We start from the raw sequence: 19,869 nt of genomic DNA on the forward strand, positions 1-19,869 counted from the left end.
GGGCGGGCGTGCTCAGCCTGCCGCCCAAAGTTCGGGGATGCCGGCGGGGAGGGCTGAGCTGGGGCTGAGCCTGGGGCCGTGCCTGGCCCCGAGCCTCGGGCCGGCTGCCCCGGCGGGGAGCGCTCCGGCTCCCGGGCTGCGCTCCGGGGAGGCGGCGGGCAGGGCTGGGCGCTGCTGGAGCTTCCCGCTATAACGCGGTCTCTGCCTGCCCTTAGCAGGGCTTGCTGGCGTTTCGAAGAGCGAGACGTTTCATGCACTTCGGGCTGGCGAAAGGCCACGAGCTACGATCAGTCAGGAGCATCAGTGATCTGTGATCGGCGGGTCACGGGAAGAGACCTGGAATTATCCCTGGTGCAGCCTCCCGGCTCAGGGCAAGGGCAGCTCTTGAGGTCAGATCAGGTTGCTCAGGGCTTTTATCTGGTCTCATCTTGCAAAACCTCCGAGGATGGAGACTGAAGAACATCTCTGAGTAACCCGTGCTTGGCTGGCCTAGACATGAGAAAGGGTTTCCATCTATTCAGTTAGGACCTTCCACGTCTCAGTTTGTCCCTTGCCCACCATTGCACCACTGTGAAGAGCCTGGTTCCATTTTCATGACAACCTCCTATCAAGTCTTGGAGGGGTGCTTCGATGTGCCCTCTAAGCCTGCCAGAGGCTGAACAGTTCCCTCTGCCTGTCCTCAAGGACAAGTCTCTCATCCCTGACCATCTCTGTTGCTGTCTAACTGAACTCACTCCAGTTTATCCACATCTCTCTTTTATTGGGGAGCCCAAGCCAGGGTGCATTATTGTCCATGAACTCTGAGGAGTGCTAAGCAGGGGATAGTGTCCCTGATGCTCTGTAACACACTGGAAGTCAGAGTAGATTATTTCAGTGATGAACTGTCCGATATCATCTGATGTTCAATTAGATTTTAATTTTATTTTCTTTTCTAACACAACATCGTTGTAGTCCTGCTGGGGCACACCCTAACAAGAAATAGGTTATCTGATTGCAAACTTACAAAGAACACTGAGCAACTGCTTTCTGTATCTCCCTATTTTTCAGTCATAGGATATCTCAGGAGTCTTTTAAGCACCCTGTCCTTGGATATGATTTGTGGCTCAGTATCAGTTCGACAAACTGATGCCCTCTCAGCTGCAGCCACAATCCTTGTTTTGCTGCTTCTGTAGCTGAACTGCCCTCCCTTTCCTCAGCCAGGCCTCCAGCTTTTTATGAAGACACTTCCCTTTCTCCCAGAGCCTTCCAGTCGTTGTTCATTCCACAAATTGCTCAGCGCTGCTCTGGAGACACTCCCAGGATCTTCTTATGACAACTTGGACTGGTTGGTTTTCCAAGTCATCCTGTGGATTGACACTTCTCATGTTTAAGGAAGAGTTTAGTCTTTGCTGGAGAGTTTAATCAGCATTCATCTGCAGACTTCCTCATCCTCCCATAAAATCTGGACGTGGCTTTAACCCTACTGTCTTCTGCTATGATTTTAATACACCCAGATGTAAATTCATGGAAAAGCACAGGACCTCAATTTTGACTGAGTAAAAAGTAGAGTAGGCTCCAATGTCCTAACCAAAAGGTATGAGATGTAATTGCTTTTAAAAGACCTTAAATGAAGTTTGGCAAGAGGAAGACGGAATTAAATGAAATAGATATTTTCTTAAAATAATGTCTTTCCTAAGGAAAGAGGGCTAATGGAAGATGCCATTCTATTTAGGCAGAGAGAGTTGTGGTTTTGGCATTTTGTGGGTTTAACTTGTTTGTTTCTTTATCCAAAAAAAATGCATCTGTATTATGGTCTCAGATAAATTCCATTTATAGGGTTTCAGCATAGATAGTTTTATATATTCAGCATTTATGGGTAAATTAGTATCTCATCCCACATCCTGGGTTGGTAAGAGAAAAATATTTCCTTTCACATCCTCAGGAATGTGAAACATTTTTGTGTAACGTCTTGTCCTGCTCGTTGCTTTTTTACCGTGGGCTCCCAGGCCCTTTGCTCAGTTAAATAAAGCTAGCAGAAAATATTTTTTTGGATCTAATAATAGGGTATCCCCTCCTGGAAGTCATTTATTATGTGTTTGCTGTCAGCCAAATCCCCCTATTGAAACGGGGTCACGGAGCTTCTCAAAGGCTCCGAGGAGCGCTGGCAGTGAAAGATTAAGCGCAGATTAACGAAGTGGGCACACAAAGCTGGCTCATTTGTCATCTCAGGTGTGTGGGTAACAAGAAGGGAAGCTGCTGGAAGATGAGCTGTTTGTCTTGCAGCAGGATCTGATCAGGAAACACCACAGAAGCGTTTGCATTCCGTGGTATTCCCAGAACCGGGAACATCCACCTGAGCTCCAGAGCACTGCCCGCTCCTGAAGGTCCAGGCAGCTCCTCATCCCCGGCTGAGGCTGAGGGGGATCACTTTGGTGAGGCTTTGGAGGGGCAGAAGCTCCAGCAGGAAGAAGGAAATTTTGCTATCAAAGTGACAACATTTCTGTAAATCCATCCTGAAAACTTCTTGTGGACCCTCCACCGTTGGGCTGATCCCGTGCTCGCTCTGCTCGTTTCCTCCAGGAGCTGCACTAATGTGGAATTAGTATGGGATCAGCTGCAATACGGTGTTCTGGGCCCTTCTCTTCTTCTTGGTTAAACCAATTACCTCACACCCATAGCCTTCAGTCAGAGCCTAATTAGGTTCCACGTTTTCAAAAATCACTTCAGAACACCCCAGTGTTTTATAAATGCTCATTTTTTTTGCCCAGTCCCTGCTCAAGCACTGGTGGCTGGCATTTGTCACCCAAGCTGCTGCTCTGCTTTATTAAATCAGAACCAATGGCCTTGGATTGATGTGCTTATCCAGGCTGATGTGTGGACAGTTGGAATTTGTAGGTCCTGTAAGTAAAACAATTACATGTAGCCTTTTTGATAGAATATGCTGAATTATAGGAGTCTGATCCAGAAATAATATGCCTTTTAATGTAAATTCAGAACTTACTTGCAGACCCATATTATGTCTAGTGTTGTGTAAATTAATCCAACATTGCTAGAACAATCTTTACATTTTAATGAGAAATCCACTTCTGAACTCTACAGTGTTGTTAACTTTTCTTTAAACCTGATGTTCTCCCTCCCCTTTCTTTTCCACTCTGATAGAGCTTTTTTCCTTTTCTGCTGAAACGGGTCACTAAAGTGAATTAAATCACTAAATCAAAGGTAGTGGAAAATCTACCTGGAAAAACCTGATCTCTGGATCTGGATTTCACTGAGCCCCAGAATTACCATTTTATGTAGCTTTTAAGGACACCAAGATGAACAGAACACGGGAGGGAAGAAAGAATATTGTGCTGCTTAAAAGTCTGAGGATCTATATTTCAATCAGATATTTAAAAAAAATGTTATGGTCAGGTCACTCTTTGTTATGATAAACTAAATAGCCAAAGCTTTTATTTTGCAATTACAGAGTGATCATTGTTGTGACCTTTCCTGTCCTTTCCAGCTGCCTTAAAACTCCAGTACAACTTACCCAAACCTGCAGATTCACTCAGTTATTTTTAGTGACCACTCTTTATAAAACTTACCTTACTACAATGGAAGTGGAGAATGTTTCCCCCTCGTGCTGTGCTATAATTACATCACCTCATCATTTACATACGCAACAGAAATATTTGGTGGAGTCTTCTGATTACTTTTGATAAATCATGCGAGCATATTTCCAATAATACTGTTTGGATCCTTTTCTTTCTCTTCTATTCAGAAAAAACATCTCTTTAAAATGCTGTTGCACCGCCCTTACTGGTTGGATTTTATGTCCTTTTTTTTCCCTTCTCATTTTTTTTAAAAGTTCTTAAATCTCTCACTTATATTTCTTGCAGCCTCTAGTGCTTGCAATAGATGTTTTTCTTATGTATCTTTATTTTTAAGGCAAATTGATGCATTTCTTTTTCCACCTTAAATAATTCCCCATTATCATACACACTTTTGTATTTAAATTTTTATCCTCGATCTGGCTTATGATGGTTAGATAAAATGAGGCTATTGTACAGCATTATGTAACTTAATAAATTCAGGGTTGCCACTTGAGGAAGTCCTCAAGTTTGTGAGAGATAAAGGGCAGAGGTTTTCCTTGTCCCATTTTTCAGGGACTGATTAATAAACAGCCCAAATCAATGGATACTGAATTTTTAGCAGCTTAGAAATGCTGTGTGATTTTGATTTTTTTTTCCCAAGGAAGTCTTGAATTCCCTGCCTTTTCATCCTAAGGATCCAACCACAGATTTTAAATTTCTAATCTATAAACTGTCCCCAAATAAGAATTTCAGGTCGTCTTGTTTGCTCTTTATGAGCTAAGGGAGTTTGTGTAGCTGGAGGGGAAAAAAACAACAACAACCCACGGCAAAATTCAGTTAATAAAATAGGCTTGAACTGAATAATGACTTGTGGGTGGTGGAAATAGAAAAGAATGCAAGCACAGCTATTAAACCTCATCTTGGGAGCACTGGGGAGCTGAAGGTTGTTCGAATTTGGGAGTCCCTGCTCCTTATCATTTGGGCTTTATTTCACTGGTTAAACACACCAGTGCCTTATGGCATTACAACTTGTTATCCCTTGAAAATCATCTTTCACAAAGTACAGCTCTTGAAAAGATAAGCATCTTGACTTATTTTTTACTAGAAAGCTAAATGAATTGAAAGTAACACCAACTTCCTGCATGAAGGGCCCAGAAGAGTCAGGTAATTATTTCAGGGACTGTTCATGCTGAGGAACCTTCAACGTTTTTACAGTGGCACAAAACATTGTGATGTCAAATTAAAGGGGAAAAAAAGTGCCATTCAGTTGGATAAAAATTGTTTTTACCTATGGTCAAGAAGAATTCCAGGATGGGCTTTTTTTTCTGGGCATTCACAAATACAGATTTTTGTTTCCCTGTAGTCAAACACAAGTACTATTAACTTTGGGCAGGCTGTATGTGGATGCCAAAGAATAAAATAAATGCCAAGGAAAAAAAAATCCTGATTAGGGACACGACAATTTTTTTATAATTAGGATTCACAGTGGAATAATGTTGGCATTATTGTCCTCCTGTTGAGAGTGACCATGGTGATAACTGCAGTGTTCTGGTACAAAGTCACCTGTTTTCATATTCAGAGTGTATTCAGCATTCACCACAGAGCAGTAGCTGTCAAAATGTCAGTCAGCCACTGCTGGTGGTTGTTTCATGGTTAAAGAACTTCGTTCCTTTGGAGCTTAAGCTCTCTTTGGTTTTCATCTTGCAGAATAAAGTAGGAAATGACTGTCCAAATGACTTTTCTAAGCCCAGGAAGGCTGTAATTTAGGCAGACATTGGCTCACAACTCTGACTTCTTTTATAAAGAACACATTTTTTTGGGGGGAGGGGTTAATTTTGCTTAAAGTGAGTAATTTTTTTGATAATTGAAGGTTCTTGAACTCGGTTTAACTTCTTGTTCTTTCACTGCAGTGAATAGAATGCAATATCTAGAGATTAAAATAGGCACATTACATAATAATCAGATACAAATCAGAATGCAGAACAAAGGCAAGATAAGGAAATTGCACCTGAAGATACAATGAGAGACATGAGAGAAAGAGAGAAAGATTTTAACCAGAGCAGTGGTTTAATGTGAACTCCAAATTCCTATGGGAACTCCCTGCTGCAAGAGGCACATCACTAAAAAATGATGGAGCTGTACAAGTGACAAACTCAGTGCTTGTGGCTTTCTTATTTATTAAAAACCGGTCAGGAATTAAAAAAAATATATTATTTTGACTCTTGGGTATTTGAAGAAGTGATCACTGACTTACAGCTAAATTGGTACTATTTGGGAAAGACTTGAATATTCAAAGATCCCTTAAATTACTTCTTTCTCTACATTATACAACTAAATCACCTCTGAATCAGTTTTGGAAGTAATTTTTTGAGTTCCCCTTTAGTGCAGCTGACATTTTATTGTTCTGTATAAGTTGATTGACAATTAATGGTATTCTACTGCATTTTCTTGCCTTTCTACTGAAACTTTGTTCTGGCAGCCTGTGGGTGAGGGAAGAGAGAAAAACACGACTTGTAGAGGTCGATTGTGCAGCTTCCCCAGCTGATTTCTTGGATGGAAACAGCGTCAGGAGCAATTTCTGGGAAAAAAGGACAGACCTGACCATTCATCATTACCAACACACACAGACACAAACTTCCTTTCCAAGCCAGATTTTTAATTTATGAACCCAGGAAAAAATACATTTCGTTTCTGGGATTCAGAGTAGGTAAAGAGCCTAATGAGTGAAGATTAATTTAGTACACAAAAGGGTTTGAAAACAAATATGGCAATTTTAGATCATCATAACTAGACACAGAATTAAGTAAGGAAATGGAAAAGACAGTTCATAATCTTCTGGTTCCTAGGTGAGGATACAAAGGAAGGCAAAATATGCTCAGCCTCCTTCATTTTATGTGACAAAAACCCACACATGGAAAAGAATCTGTATTAAAAGTGCTTAAAGTTAAATCTCTTAAATGAGTTTAAAATCTCATAATGCTGAATGCTTTGAGATCTTTCAGGAAGAGGTGCTCTACAGACAAAAAGTATTTATTATTTTTGTATTTAGCAGAGTCAAATGATAAGCATCTTTATTCTGAAGCTAGGCAGCAAGTAAACTTATGTACCCCTCACCTTATATCATGATTTTAATGTCATTATTCTGAAAAGGATAATCTTAATTTGTTCTGTTTGTGAAACTTCAATCTGGAATCCTTATATTTCTGTACCAGGTTAAGTATTATCATTTTCTTGAGATATATATTTAACATGAAGATGCAGCTAAAGTGCAAGTTTTTTTTTTTAGCGTTTCCATAATGTCATAAAGAGAGAAAATTTTGTTTAAGGAAATCCTTGACAGCTACCAAAGTGCAGGAAGGTGATACTTTTGCAAATGCACCCATTAAGGCCCTGATTAGCTGAAGCTGATTGACTGCTGGGTGCCTTTTCTCCGTGTAGAAATCAATCACCTCGAGTGAACGTGTAAATTCAAATGCCTGTCTTCAGATCTAAAAGGTCATTAACTGCATGAAATGCAGCTTTTCCATTTTCATGTCACCTGTATTTAGCAATCAGCTCAGGCCACAGGACAGGACAGGCCCACAGAAATGACAGGCACAAATTCATGTGTTGCTCATTCCTGTTAGCACTGGGGCTGTTTCTTGATGGTCCCCTTGACTTAGAAAAGATCTCATCAGGGTTTTATAAATCACAGCGAGGTCTGGCTCCCCAGCATCATGATTTCAATTTACAAAGTCATTCTGGCATTTCAGCTTGGGAACACTTTCCGGTGAATAAGCTCATGGAAAGAGGCACTTTTAATTTCCAGGAGCGTGGATTTGGAATCTCTCGGATTCCAAGTGCTCAGTTCAGCATCAGCACCTCCCACCTGATCCAGGGCAGCTCTGCACTGTCCTGGTGGGTGCAGCTAAAGAGGGAACAAAAAGCTCTGCTTTTACACTGTTTGAGCAGACAGGGAAATTGTTCAGTGTGGAGCAGATTTTCAGTGGAAATCTGCTGCCACTTTTGTTCACAGCTGAGCAGCTGCTCTAAAAAATACAAATAAGCTTTTGCCTGAAAAGTTTTTGGACTATTTTGACCTACTCTACTCCATAGCTCCTGGAAAACCAGAAATAATCCTGCATATTTACATTTTTAAATACTAAATTCCTCCTTCCATTGAAAATATTTGAGTTTCTTAACGGCTTATTTTTGGATTTGTGTTAAATTTTGCATCTCGAGGGCATTCTTCCACTAATCAGGTCTAATAACATTTCAGTTCTCATCACACATTGATCTGCATAACCCTTCCTGGCAATGCACTGGATTCAGAGTTAGACACTGTTCAAATATTTAATGTTAATCAGTGTTATTGTACTTGTTATTGTACAACCCTTTTCAAAGTTGACTCGGTGCTCGCTGCAGATCTTATTTCTAATATGATTTTCACAATACTAATTTTTTCCAGGTAAAGCTGATGTGCTTTTTTTTTTTCCCCAAACATTTTGTGTTTATTTTCTCACCTCAACAGAATAAAAAAAAACAACTCCCTTGCTTGCAAATGAAGACAATGACCTGGAAGACAAAAGGATATATTTAAATTGCAGGCTGTGTGGAGGAGTTGAAGAGTACACAGAATAGCTTGAAGTGTTGGGCTGGGAGAGCAAACACAGCCCTTTATTTGAGCTGATTTAACCAGCAGAGCTGAGACCACTTCAACTCCATCCCTGCAGGGAGGACACTCAGATAGTCGGGACACACGAGGGAATTATCACAGAGATGTCAGAACTGGTAGTGGAATAAAAATGATGACTTCTGAATGCTTCTAAACCACGGTGTGTTATACCCACTGCTTGAAGTCAGGAGGAAGATTGTGGTTCTAAAGTCTAAAGCTTTATTTAGGGCAATTTAATTAAGATTCTTATCTGGTTCCTAATTAAGAAGCCAATGAATTTTCTAATTGGGAACGCACCCTTTTGAAATATTCATGGAAAAATACAGTGGAGAGGGTAATTTTAAGAAGATAGTGTTTGGGTTTGTTTTTTTTTTTACTGGTTTATTTTTCACGTATTTTGTTACCTTTATAAATGAGAATGTTTTGACAAAACATTTTCAGCTTTTTCTATTGAGAAAAATATTGATGCACTGAGACCAAAGGTGATGTGCATTCATATTTCATGACTAACAAATATTTTATTGCACCTATCAAACTATCTAAACGAGCTGCTGCTCTTTTCCCACAATTTGTTTTCTCATATTTTACCTTTTTATTTTTTTTTTTTTACCAACAGGATAAGCTGCTGGAATGGTTCATAACTTCACGTCTTCTGAAGATGAAATACTGGCTTATTACACAATTCACCATTATGGAAACTCCACACCTGCTGATGTTTGCATCATTTAGTGACAGGACAGAACTGGTGACAAGGTAGGTGGTTAATTCATTAAGAACAAATGTCAACTGAATCTCATTGCAGGCTCCGAAGCTTTTGCCTGTGTTCTATTCTGACCTCCAAAGGCCTGTAAAATTGATCTCACTTTGTAAACAACAGTCAAAAATAGTGTCTGGTTTGACTCCAGTGTAGAGTTAAGCAACTTGATGCTGTGGATGAACAAAAAGTGTTGGTGGGGTCTGATGTGTGTAACCAGTGTACAAAAAGAATCTGCTGATAGATAAAGTGCAGTACAACTCTTTCAGCTCAGAAATATTAGAAGCAAAGGCTTCCTTCAAGTAATGTTCCTTTGGAAGTTCTGATTCTCCAGATTCTGTGTGCTATTCTCACCACATTCATTTTGCCCAATTTTTATCAGCATTATTTGATGCTGTAAATCTTTTCAAAGGACAAATGTTCTGGAGTCAGGCCAGTCTTCCACTAACAGAAAGGGAAAAAAACCCCAAAGGAGTGAGATCAATAATTAACTTGATTACTGTTGTTTCATTCAGGTTCCATATTTGAAAATAGCCCAGATTTTATCAGCTCAGATACCAAACTGCACTAGACTGGTTGGGTGACAACATTTTTAATCTATTGTACTGACAGCCAAAATTAAGAAAGCAATAAATCTGCATTTTTAAGTGAGATAGTACAGTCAAGCTCTTCCTGATGGTTCCTTAAGAATCACTCTTATTGGCTTCATTGCAAGAGGTCCTTTTAATTTTTCTTTTGGAAGCGTAACAAATACAGCCAAACATACATTTTTTTCCTCTTATACAGCAGAAAATCATGATGCAGGTCTGAAAAAAGTAGGAAAACAAACAGAACAATGATCAAGAGTACAGAAGGAGGAAGAGATACACTTATACAGATAGGTAACACAGTCAAGGTTAATAACAATAAAAATACAGATATTTAAGTGGTATTTTGGTATAGAAAAAAAGGCAGGTTTGGGATCAGAAAGTGTCAGGTGGACTCTGGTATCACAAATCCCTGGTTTAGGATCTGGTGTCCCTTCTAATTACTCAGCAAGAGGTACAAGACACGCTGTGGCAAAGGTCAAGCTGAAGATACTCAGAGCATGAAAAAATACTGTGATTAGCACAGAAACAAAGCAGAGGGAAGAAACAGAAGCAAACAGCATAGAGCTTAATTTCTAGACAAAAAAAAAAACCAACCCTGTGCAGGCATGGAAGCAAACACCAAGTCTGTATCGAGAGCTGCCTAAGGGAATAAAGATGAAAAAAAAACTGAGGACAAAGCTTTTGGTACTGTCTTACTGGGAAAGAAAAAAGAGAAGTGATACCACCTCCAGGAATAATGCCTGAAGCACTGGCACACTCAGGCATGTCTGATGAATACTAAAGCCCAGAAAGACTGAGACTGTAAAGAAATAAAAGCCACGAGTAGGAGAAGAAATAGATCCATTACAGAACACACTCAGGCAGGGTAAGGGAATCCAGAAGGCAAACCAGAGACAGACCTAAAGAGGCGAACTCTGCACCACATTACACGGCAGATAAATCAGAGGCAATAATTCCATGCTCTTGGAATATTCCAATGAGCTTATGCAGCTGAGTTTGCCCTAACTCAGGCAGCAGCATGACCTGAACACCTCCAGCCCACGAGTAACACCTGCAGTGTGACTGCAGTGGCTGCCAACACTGCTCTCAGCCTGCAGCAGCCAGCATGTGACACCAGAGCCTGCATGTGCAGCTCTGATTTCCACCAGGAGCTGAACCCTCCTGTCATCTGCAGAACTGCACAAAATCCCTGAGCAACAGCAGCAGCCACATAACAGAAATTTTCCTGATTTCCCCCCCCCCCAATTTCCTTTTTTCTTATGTAGCAAACCCTACACAGTGACCTTAAAAGAACGTTATTAAAGCTGCAAAGTCCAGTATTCCAGAACATGAAAAAACTAAGGCCACCTGTGATAAAAATTTCAAGAGGTTTTAAGCAAATAGGATGATTTAAAGTTTTATTCACAGAAAAGGTGTTCATTACTTCTCACATCAGGACTAATTCTTGGTAAGCTGAAGTTGCCTTTTGGCCATATTTGGCATAACTTTTTGTGTGGTTCAAACATCAGGACTTATGCCTGGTTCTAAGATGCATCAGCAGGTTATACTTCTGACATTATTTCTGTGGGAAAAGCTGTTGACCAAAATGCACGTTACCAAAGGACTAACATTGGTAATAGATGCAAAGAACAAGTAAGCTTAACTGGAAGAAGTTCAATTAAAGGCTCAGAACTTCTGTCACGTTTTCTGACCCACTCCACATGGGAGCTGAAGGGCAGTGAGGTGATATCCAAATCCAAGCCCATGAAATCAACTCACCAGTTTATGAAAACCTCGTGAGCACACGCTTGGAAGGATATCTGCCCATTCTTTAGAATTACTGACTCATCTTGAGCACAGCTGAGAATGAGACCTAAGTGGAAACGTTTGAAAGGGCAAGGAAAAAGCTGAGGTTTGACCCTGGCTTTAAATTCATTTAGTTTTCTGTTGCAAGAAGATAAACAGTGCAGCTTTTAGCAGGCACCAAGAGACACTGATGCCCATGGCACTTCCTAGTGGGTTCATAAAAGGCTCACACAGGAGACGTGTTCAGGCACAATGGGAGCTGGTGGTTACAGTATTTGAAAGGGAGTGGGTTCATTAGCTTTAGGCAGAAAAAGGCGATCTAATTACAGGTGGTTATTTTTATCAAGGAACCCGGCGATGCTTTCAAACAGCAAACACGGTGCTATTGAAAATCCAACATCAATACATGGAAATATGCTCCTGTCTGAGAAAGTCATTACCGCTGACAAGTACACAGAGCAGGAAAATAGCTTCCATGGTTTGGGGCAGATTCTGGATCTTCACTAATGGAAGGCATCAGGCAATTGAACAAAGCGGTGACAAGCTGAGTTAGTGGAAATAAAAGAATAATTCCAAGTGGCTCAATAGATGAAATAAAAACCTGATGATTCCTCAGCTCTGAGGGACAGGCGCACTGAAGGCCAGGCTATAGCAATGCTCCCTGACTAAAACCTACTTTTAGACCCCGTGCTCTCCCCTGCCAAAGGAGCTCCCTGTCTGTCCCCTCCGCTCCGAGCCAGCTCTGCCCTGCGGCCACCACGGCCTGAGGGCACCCTCGGCCCTGCCCTCTTGGTGACCTGGACAGAGCCCAGGCATTGCAGAGAACACAGTGGAGACCGAGCCACGGGGCTGGGCACGGAGCAGGGCACAGGATGGAACACGGGGCACAGCATGGAACACGGCACACAGGAGCCGGCACAGGATGGAACACGGCACACAGGAGCCGGCACAGGATGGAACAGGGGGCACGGGAGCGGGCACAGGAGCGGGCACAGGATGGAACACGGGACACAGAGCGGGCACAGGATGGAACACGGGGCACGGGAGCGGGCACAGGATGGAACACGGGGCACAGGATGGAACACGGGACACAGGATGGAACACGGGGCACAGGATGGAACACGGGGCACGGGAGCGGGTACAGGATGGAACACGGGGCACAGGATGGAACACGGGGCACAGCATGGAACACGGGGCACAGGACCCGGCACATCCCGGCCCGGCCGCGCTCCCCGCCCGCGGAACTTGCGCAGGGGCCGCCCCCCGCCTTCCGGCCGTGAGCGCAGGGGGCGGGGTGCGATGGCGGCCGCCCTGCCCGGGCTGTGCCGGGCCCGGGTCACCGCCGCGCTGCTCCTGGGCTGCTGCGGGGCAGCGCTGGCCGGCGGCGTCCAGGTATGGAGCTACTGGGGGCTGCGGACACACGGGGCGGGCTCCGTGCTGCTGCTGCCGCTGCCGCTGTCTGTCCCATGTCCTGCCCGCTGCCCCTGCCAGCACCGCGCGGCCGGCGCTGCCCGCGGAGCTGCTCCGAGGCGCTCGGGCTGCGCTGGCAGCGCTCTGTCAATTCCCCGAGCGGCGGAGCGGGCCATGCGCTGCCTTCCCCGGCCGGGAGGCGGGCGGGCCCTACCCCGGCCACGCCCGGCGGGCGGGACGAGCGGGGCTCGGAGTGCGGGGAGGGGCGGTGCGGCAGGGCCCGGGTACAGCAGGGTTCGGTGTGCAGGAGGGGTGGTTCAGCAGGGCTCGGGCACAGCAGGATTCGGTGTGCAGGAGGGCTGGTTCAGCAGTGCTCTGGTTCAGCAGTGCTCAGGAGGGGTGGTTCAGCAGTGCCCGGGTACAGCAGGGTTCGGTGTGCAGGGAGGGGTGGTTCAGCAGTGCCCGGGTACAGCAGGGTTCGGTGTGCGGGCACAGGGGGTGCAGCACTGGTACAGCAGGGTTCGGTGGGTGGTTCAGCAGTGCCCGGGCACAGCGCTGCCCGGCTCCATGTGCCGGGTGCGGCGCTGCGGGGCTCGGCAGGCGCTGTCTGTCTTGTTCGAGCTGCTCGAAGTTAACACTCCCCCCCGACTTTGAGTCCGCCCGCACGTCGTTCCTGAAACTCGTGTTGTGTTTAACCCCGCAAATGTAACTCGTGGTCGGCGTTTCCCGGACTCTGCCGGTCCGGTTTGCCCGGCCGGGGCTGTCGGGTGGGAGTCATCTCATCCCTCAGTCATGCACGGTGCCCACGCTGCACCTGGAGTGTTGTTTGCCTTTGGATCCTGCTTTATTAGCGAGCTGTTTACTTGAAATTAATTACTGATAAGACCAAAATCCTCCCCCAAACAATAGATGTATTTTTAGAGCCTTTGGGTGACTAATGAAACTGCGGGTTGTTTGCTGCTTGAAGTACAACGTGCTTTACATATGTTTGAACAAACACTTTTTTTGTTGCTGTGTGTTTTGTGTGAGACCATCCCAGTACCCCTCAGAGTTAACAGAGCCTGACTTAAGAATCAGCAGGTCTGGATTCTTGCCCTATGACAGAACTCATTCCCTTACCTCTGGAAAGTCTTATTCCCGTTTTGTATCCGTTTTATGTTAAGGAAAAAGGGCCCTCTCAGCTGCAGGGAACAACGGGGAACACAGATTTTACAGAAGGTTGCTGTCGTAGCTCCAGATTCTGGAAGATAAATGTGCCCACCCTGGGTTTAAAATGAGTTTAAACTGCAGATTCACTTACCTGCTTTTGAAAACAGAAATGAATCCGAGCCCCTTTTCTCATTAGGGATGAAAGTATAGGTCAATAAATCATATTATTTTGTTCTTGGAGTGTCCTTTAGAATAGAGATGTGTGGGCTTTTTGTTCTAACTAAGCTGCAAGTGACTAATAGTTCTTTCTTCTTTGTTAAGTAGCAAGTTTGAGGACTTGGAAGCAACTAATTGACGTCAAATGTACAAAACAGCATAAAAACTCTCTCCCTCTCTTGTAATAAACCTTTTCTAAGGTTTATTCAGTGTTAATGCGTGGTAAGCGTCTGCATTCAGCACTTCTGTGGAAACAACAAAAATATGAGTGGTCATTTCTTGTTGCTGAAAAAAAAAAGTAACATCTTTTCCATCTTTCAGGAGCAAGCAGAACAGTTCTTTAGAAGTGGACATACAAATAACTGGGCGGTTTTGGTAAGCATGGTCCAAGTTGTTTTCTTCCAGTAAAGTTGACAGTTTTTTTATCAGGGACCACAATTGTGACAGTCATTGAAGAGTTCTGCTCACTCGAAAGGAATGGAAAGATAGAGACTTGGAAATGAATGAGTTTGAAAATGTGCCTGCGAATTTATTGCACTGTAATGAAATTATCTTTTCAGTAAGACTGGATTTCAGGCACTCAGTGTGTCCAGCTACATGGCACGGTTCGTCAAACAAAAGTTCTGACAGCTTTAAAGTAGTTCAATTAACAGATTGCACATGGGAGAAAAGTTTTAATTCTGACACCAGGGAAATGTGGTCTCTTGTGCCAGAAAGGTACAATTTATTTCTCATTTTTGTTCTTGCTCAATCTGTTAACTTGTGATAACAGGCTTAGAATGAAATCAGTTTAGGCAACATAATGTTTAGATCAACTGTTCTTATCCTAATTCTTTTTTTTTTTTCCTTTGCCATGTATCTTTTATTAGCTTTGAATCATGCTGCACAATTGCTTCTTAATCACAATTCAGGTCTTAATGACTAATTTGTTTCAGAACACTCTTGTAATTACACAGTAGCAGCTGTTTGTTTTCCAGATACTAAAATCGAGCCATATAAAAGGAAAGTTAACAGGAACTAATTGAATTAGAAGGAATAACTTCTATATTCTACAATGTACTTGAAACTATTAAAACATCAAATTATACTTTAAGACTCTTAACAAATAGGTGCTTTTATTAGCACCCATAAAACCACACAAGGTGAAAAAATTAAGCCCAAGGAGCTGTATTTTCTGTCCAGAACAGATTTTCTGCTGGTTATATTTTCTTTTTCAGTGGTTCATCATTAAGTTTTATAACAATTCCTACTAATTTTTGAAGCAGTAGAACAGGGAGAGGTTTACAGCTATCAGGCCCTTCAGACTTGGGATCCTGCTGCAATTCCCACCTCACCTGTAGTTTAAATTTAAATTCTTCAGTCTGAATAGCTTTATTTAAAGCTTAGACACATTTTCCTCGGGGCTGTAAGGGAGGCAGTGGGGGGAAGGTGCAGATAATAATACCTTGAAACGTCTCAGCTAAATTGGACACAGTTAGTTTCCAGAGCTTTAAATTTTGCTGAAAGGCAAATGTTCTCCCAGCCTGATTCCCGTGGGCCTTTTTGGAATTCCTGATTGGCAGGATGATCAGGACACAAGGGCATCCTTTCAGGCTGAATTTTTGTAGTTACTCAAGATACTACTCAGTTCTTTTTATGGGAAAAAAACTACAGGAGAAGATGCTACATAAAGTGTAACTTAAAACTCCACATTTCAAACTGCAAAATTAAGAAACTGTCCAAATGCTTGTTCCTGCACCTCTGTTCTTATGGTTTTAAAGTCACCTCTTCTTTTAGAAGTTTTTTAGAAATCTCTGAATCAGAACAATGTCTGATTTAGGGAGTTTGTAAATACAGGAATGAGTGAGCCCTGACCCTTTGCCTGCCAGAACTGTAGAACCTGAACTCCCTCGGGGCTTTTGAGAATTTGTGCTCAGATTTTGGACAGAACTCACTTAGCTCTTACTTTATTACATCTTCCTCCTTAAATGCAAATGTCCTCAGTGTATTTTCCCTGGTGAGTGCCTTCTGCATGAGTTCACTTATGCCTCTGTGCAAGAATGCTCTCAGAATGGGTTTGCTATTGAGATGAGACCTCTTCCTTGGATTTTTAATTCCATTTGCTGAGGAGAAAGCAAATGAAAAAAAGTCAGCTTATCCACTGACTACTGCTGAATTATTCCCTAAAGTGCCACTTTCTATACTTAGTTAGGGTTTATGACAATTTTTTTCATGAGTCAGTATGCTAATAACTTTTTTTTTTAACTTTTATTGTCAGTGTTTCTTTGCTTTGGTACACCCAAGATTGATACAGCTTGTGTCATGGGTTTCTTGGTGTTGCTATGTTCTTCCTGATCTGTTCCTATTTTTACTTATTCCTGTAATTGTTGTCTTCTGATGCAACCTGCCAGGCCAGGCTGTATCTTTTACATTATTTAACGTGCTGTTTTTCTTTCTTCTCAAGGTGTGTACGTCTCGATTCTGGTTTAATTATCGTCATGTGGCAAACACCCTTTCAGTGTACAGAAGTGTCAAGAGGCTGGGCATTCCTGATAGGTGAGGGAACCTTGGTGAATCCAGATTCCTGGCAAATGTGCTGTTCAAGTTCTCATGCTGTCTGCAGCACTACACAAATACATTTATCTTCCCAGTTTATCGGGATAAAAGCAAAAAGGAAGGATGCAGTCACCTCAGTTGCCTTGAAAAGTGCAGCAGTGTTGTTCAAAAGGAAGAGCAAGAAGTTAAGATGGTGAAACTCCCACTTGGAACAGGCCAGTTAGATCTGGCCACTAAAAAAATGTGCCACTTGGTAAATTGGTGAAAGCATAACGGGAAGATTGATGAATCACTCAGCAATGACAGTGCTACTCTGAGATACCACTCTTGATGTACATTAATGTCCTTTCAGCATCTTAGTGACTCTGACTGTATGAAGCTGTCAGACTTCCACATCTGCAACTGCACCAAGTCCTTAAACGAAAGGCTTTGACCAGGGCAACGTCTGCACAGTGAAAACTGCCTGATTCTGTGTTTATTTAAGAAAAAATAAACCAGAGTGACTTTCTAGTTTTTGAAAGAGGAGGAGTTTAAAACCTAATTTTTAAAAGCCTTTGGGGGCTGTCAATGGAAGGGAATGCCCTGCTGAAGTGCTGTGAGAGAACACCTACTTTTTACTTTTTTCAGCAGTTTTTACATGGATTTGAACAGGTTTCTTCCTTAGACAAACTTGCTTTATTTGTTTTTGTTTCACTGCTGCAAGACTTCGTTCAAAATATTGGCAAGACCAAAGAAACAAACAAACAAACCCCCCACAAAACAAAATTCCCAAGAAATCTCATAATCACATCTTAAAAATAAACATCCTGATTCTTGGGGTTGGTTGTTTTTAGAGAGGTTTGTGCCATAGCCTTATTTTGAGTGGAACTGTGTGATTTAAATATGTTTGTCCTCCAACAACAAAACTTATTAGGAAGATGATTTGTCCTCCTCTGGCTTCTGTCATCACAGCTTCATATCGAGTGTGAATTAAAGAGCATTCTCTGCAGGATGCAGAGCTTTGCTTTTGTAAGAGTTGTTTGGGTGAACAGGAGGATCCCAGTGCAGGAGGGGCTGTGCCCAGGACAGGTTATCTGCAGGAAAGGCTCATTCCACACATCTTTGGCACGTTCTTTTTAGTACCAACAATGCCTGGGGACTACTTATTATTTCATAATATGCTGGGTTTGTTTTTTTCTTGGTCCTGTGAAGTGCTGGGTTGTTTTTTGTTTTTTATTTTGTACTATAAAGGCAACAAATTGTCTGGTGTCAGCCCACTTGTGTTCTTCAGGAGAATTCCATTAGCACAGATAATCGTGGAGTATCAGATGCAGTATAATGGTTTCAGAAATGTTCAGGAGCTCCTCAATTTAATTAAGAATTATCACAATGTTTTTAATTGATCTGTCTGAGAAGGTGCACACACGCTGTTGTTTCTTCTGTGGTGGTGCATGAAATGATTTAATAAAAATCTCCTTTTTTTTTTTTTTTTTTTAATTAAGAGTTCTGTCAGCCTAGGTCCAGGCAAACCTGTATCCTAAAGTTTCCAATGTCAAATACTCTCATGCTCATCTTTATCCTGCAGATAAATAACAGCCAGCTGTGTTTAGGTGTGATATCATCATTACAGTGAGGATGTGCATAAGGAAATAGGGTATAACTAAGCAAAGTTTCCTTTGCAGTTCCAGAACCTTTTTAATGTTATAAGCTGTTGTTGTAACCATCAAACAGCATTGCTGTAATTCCTGTTGGACTGTTGTGTGGAAGCAGAGTGGCTGAAATGGTTTGGTCTTGTTTTCCCCAGCCACATTGTCCTGATGCTGGCAGATGACATGGCCTGTAATCCCAGAAATCCCAAACCGGCTACCGTGTTCAGCCACAAAAACATGGAGCTCAACGTCTATGGAGATGATGTGGAGGTGGATTACAGGAGCTATGAGGTAACTGTGCTTTAATTAAAACCTCTGGGGTCTTTATTTTTTAGTGTTGGTTTAAAGATTTATGCAGCATCTGTGAAATCTGAGGAAGAGCTTTTCATAATTCTGATTTTAGGCTGGGCTTTTATTATCAACTGATAGGTTTTAAAATACCCCTCCCTCCCCTCACTGATCTTTGGTTTTGTGTTTGAAGTTTGTTTTATTTGAAGTTTATAATGCTAGAAACATGTTTAGCCTATTGGCTATTTTAAATCCGCAGTTGAAAGGATGTGTGGAGCTCCTGGTGTGTGTTAGGAATAGAATCCTATTACTGACATTTCTCTTCTTTGGGAGACCTACTTCAATTCCTAATCTTTAGCATAAACTTTTAAAATAAAACAAAAGCTAGAACCTAATCATTACCATGAAGTAATTACTATATAAAAGTCTTCATTCTGTCACCTTCCTTTTTGTGGATTATTCCTTCAAACAGACAATGTCTTTACCAGTTGATCTTAAATTAGACATTAATTTCTTGGTTTAACTGTGCTGTGTAATCATTACAGCTTTACAGAAGCATATTTCAGCATATAGTAGATATTTTTTTCTCTGAAACTTTATGGAAAGAAGTGAAGGCACAGCACTGAAATACAGATACACTCATGAAACAGAGAAACATATTTTGTTTCTGTTTGTGGATTTGTTACTGGCATCTGAGCTGTGTGTGTGCACCACATGAAGTGGTGTTTTGTAGGATTTCTTACTGTCCCCATCTGGCTGGGGTGTGCTGATCACTCAGACTTATGTAACAGTGATGAAAAACTTAATATTTTTTCATTTGTGAGTCGCAGAGGGAATTCAAACTTTTGTTTTCCCATGGTAACCCACCATAATGTTGGGAGCATTTTGTGAGTACATGAGCCACTTTGGCAGAGTGAACCTAAGTGCTGACAGGTTTTCAGATCAATGAGAATGTACTTAGAAATGATAATAGTGGGGGACTTATTGGCTATAATAAAGCAGCAGGCTGATGGTAATGGAATAAAGTAAAAAGTACCACCTGATTGTGAACCTGCAGTAAGGCCTTAAACAGATTTATGCAGTTTATACCGTGCAATATTTTGTCTGTTTAGATATGCTGTGTATTTTAATGTTCTGCTGCTTAATTTTCTTATCTTTAGAAAGTGACTTTGGGCTCCTCTCTGCAGGTCACTGTGGAAAATTTCCTGCGTGTGTTGACGGGGAGGATCCCACCGAGCACCCCGCGGTCTAAACGGCTTCTCTCTGATGACAGAAGCAATATTCTGATATATATGACAGGTGATCACAG

The 19,869-nt window shown here is 42.2% G+C and overlaps 1 protein-coding gene and 1 long non-coding RNA gene across 2 annotated transcripts in view; both read left to right on the top strand.

The window, feature by feature from the left end:
• Positions 1-8,266: 8,266 nt before the first annotated feature.
• LOC126635770 (uncharacterized) lies at positions 8,267-11,899 on the top strand. Its single transcript, XR_007627795.1, has 3 exons — positions 8,267-8,365; positions 8,822-8,958; positions 11,682-11,899. It is a non-coding gene; the product is annotated as an uncharacterized LOC126635770 (long non-coding RNA).
• Positions 11,900-12,610: 711 nt separating this feature from the next.
• PIGK (phosphatidylinositol glycan anchor biosynthesis class K) overlaps positions 12,611-19,869 on the top strand; it is a 55,863-nt gene continuing 48,604 nt past the window's right edge. Inside the window, exons 1-5 of the mRNA XM_050307290.1 lie at positions 12,611-12,726; positions 14,431-14,484; positions 16,553-16,644; positions 18,428-18,563; positions 19,748-19,859. Coding sequence (XP_050163247.1) covers positions 12,634-12,726; positions 14,431-14,484; positions 16,553-16,644; positions 18,428-18,563; positions 19,748-19,859 — 487 coding nt within the window. The 5' untranslated portion in view covers positions 12,611-12,633. The remainder of the gene's footprint in view (positions 12,727-14,430; positions 14,485-16,552; positions 16,645-18,427; positions 18,564-19,747; positions 19,860-19,869) is intronic.

This window comes from Myiozetetes cayanensis, unplaced genomic scaffold, assembly GCF_022539395.1.
Source record: "Myiozetetes cayanensis isolate MyiCay16 unplaced genomic scaffold, myiCay2020 scf12, whole genome shotgun sequence".
In the NCBI taxonomy this organism is placed as follows: domain Eukaryota; kingdom Metazoa; phylum Chordata; class Aves; order Passeriformes; family Tyrannidae; genus Myiozetetes; species Myiozetetes cayanensis.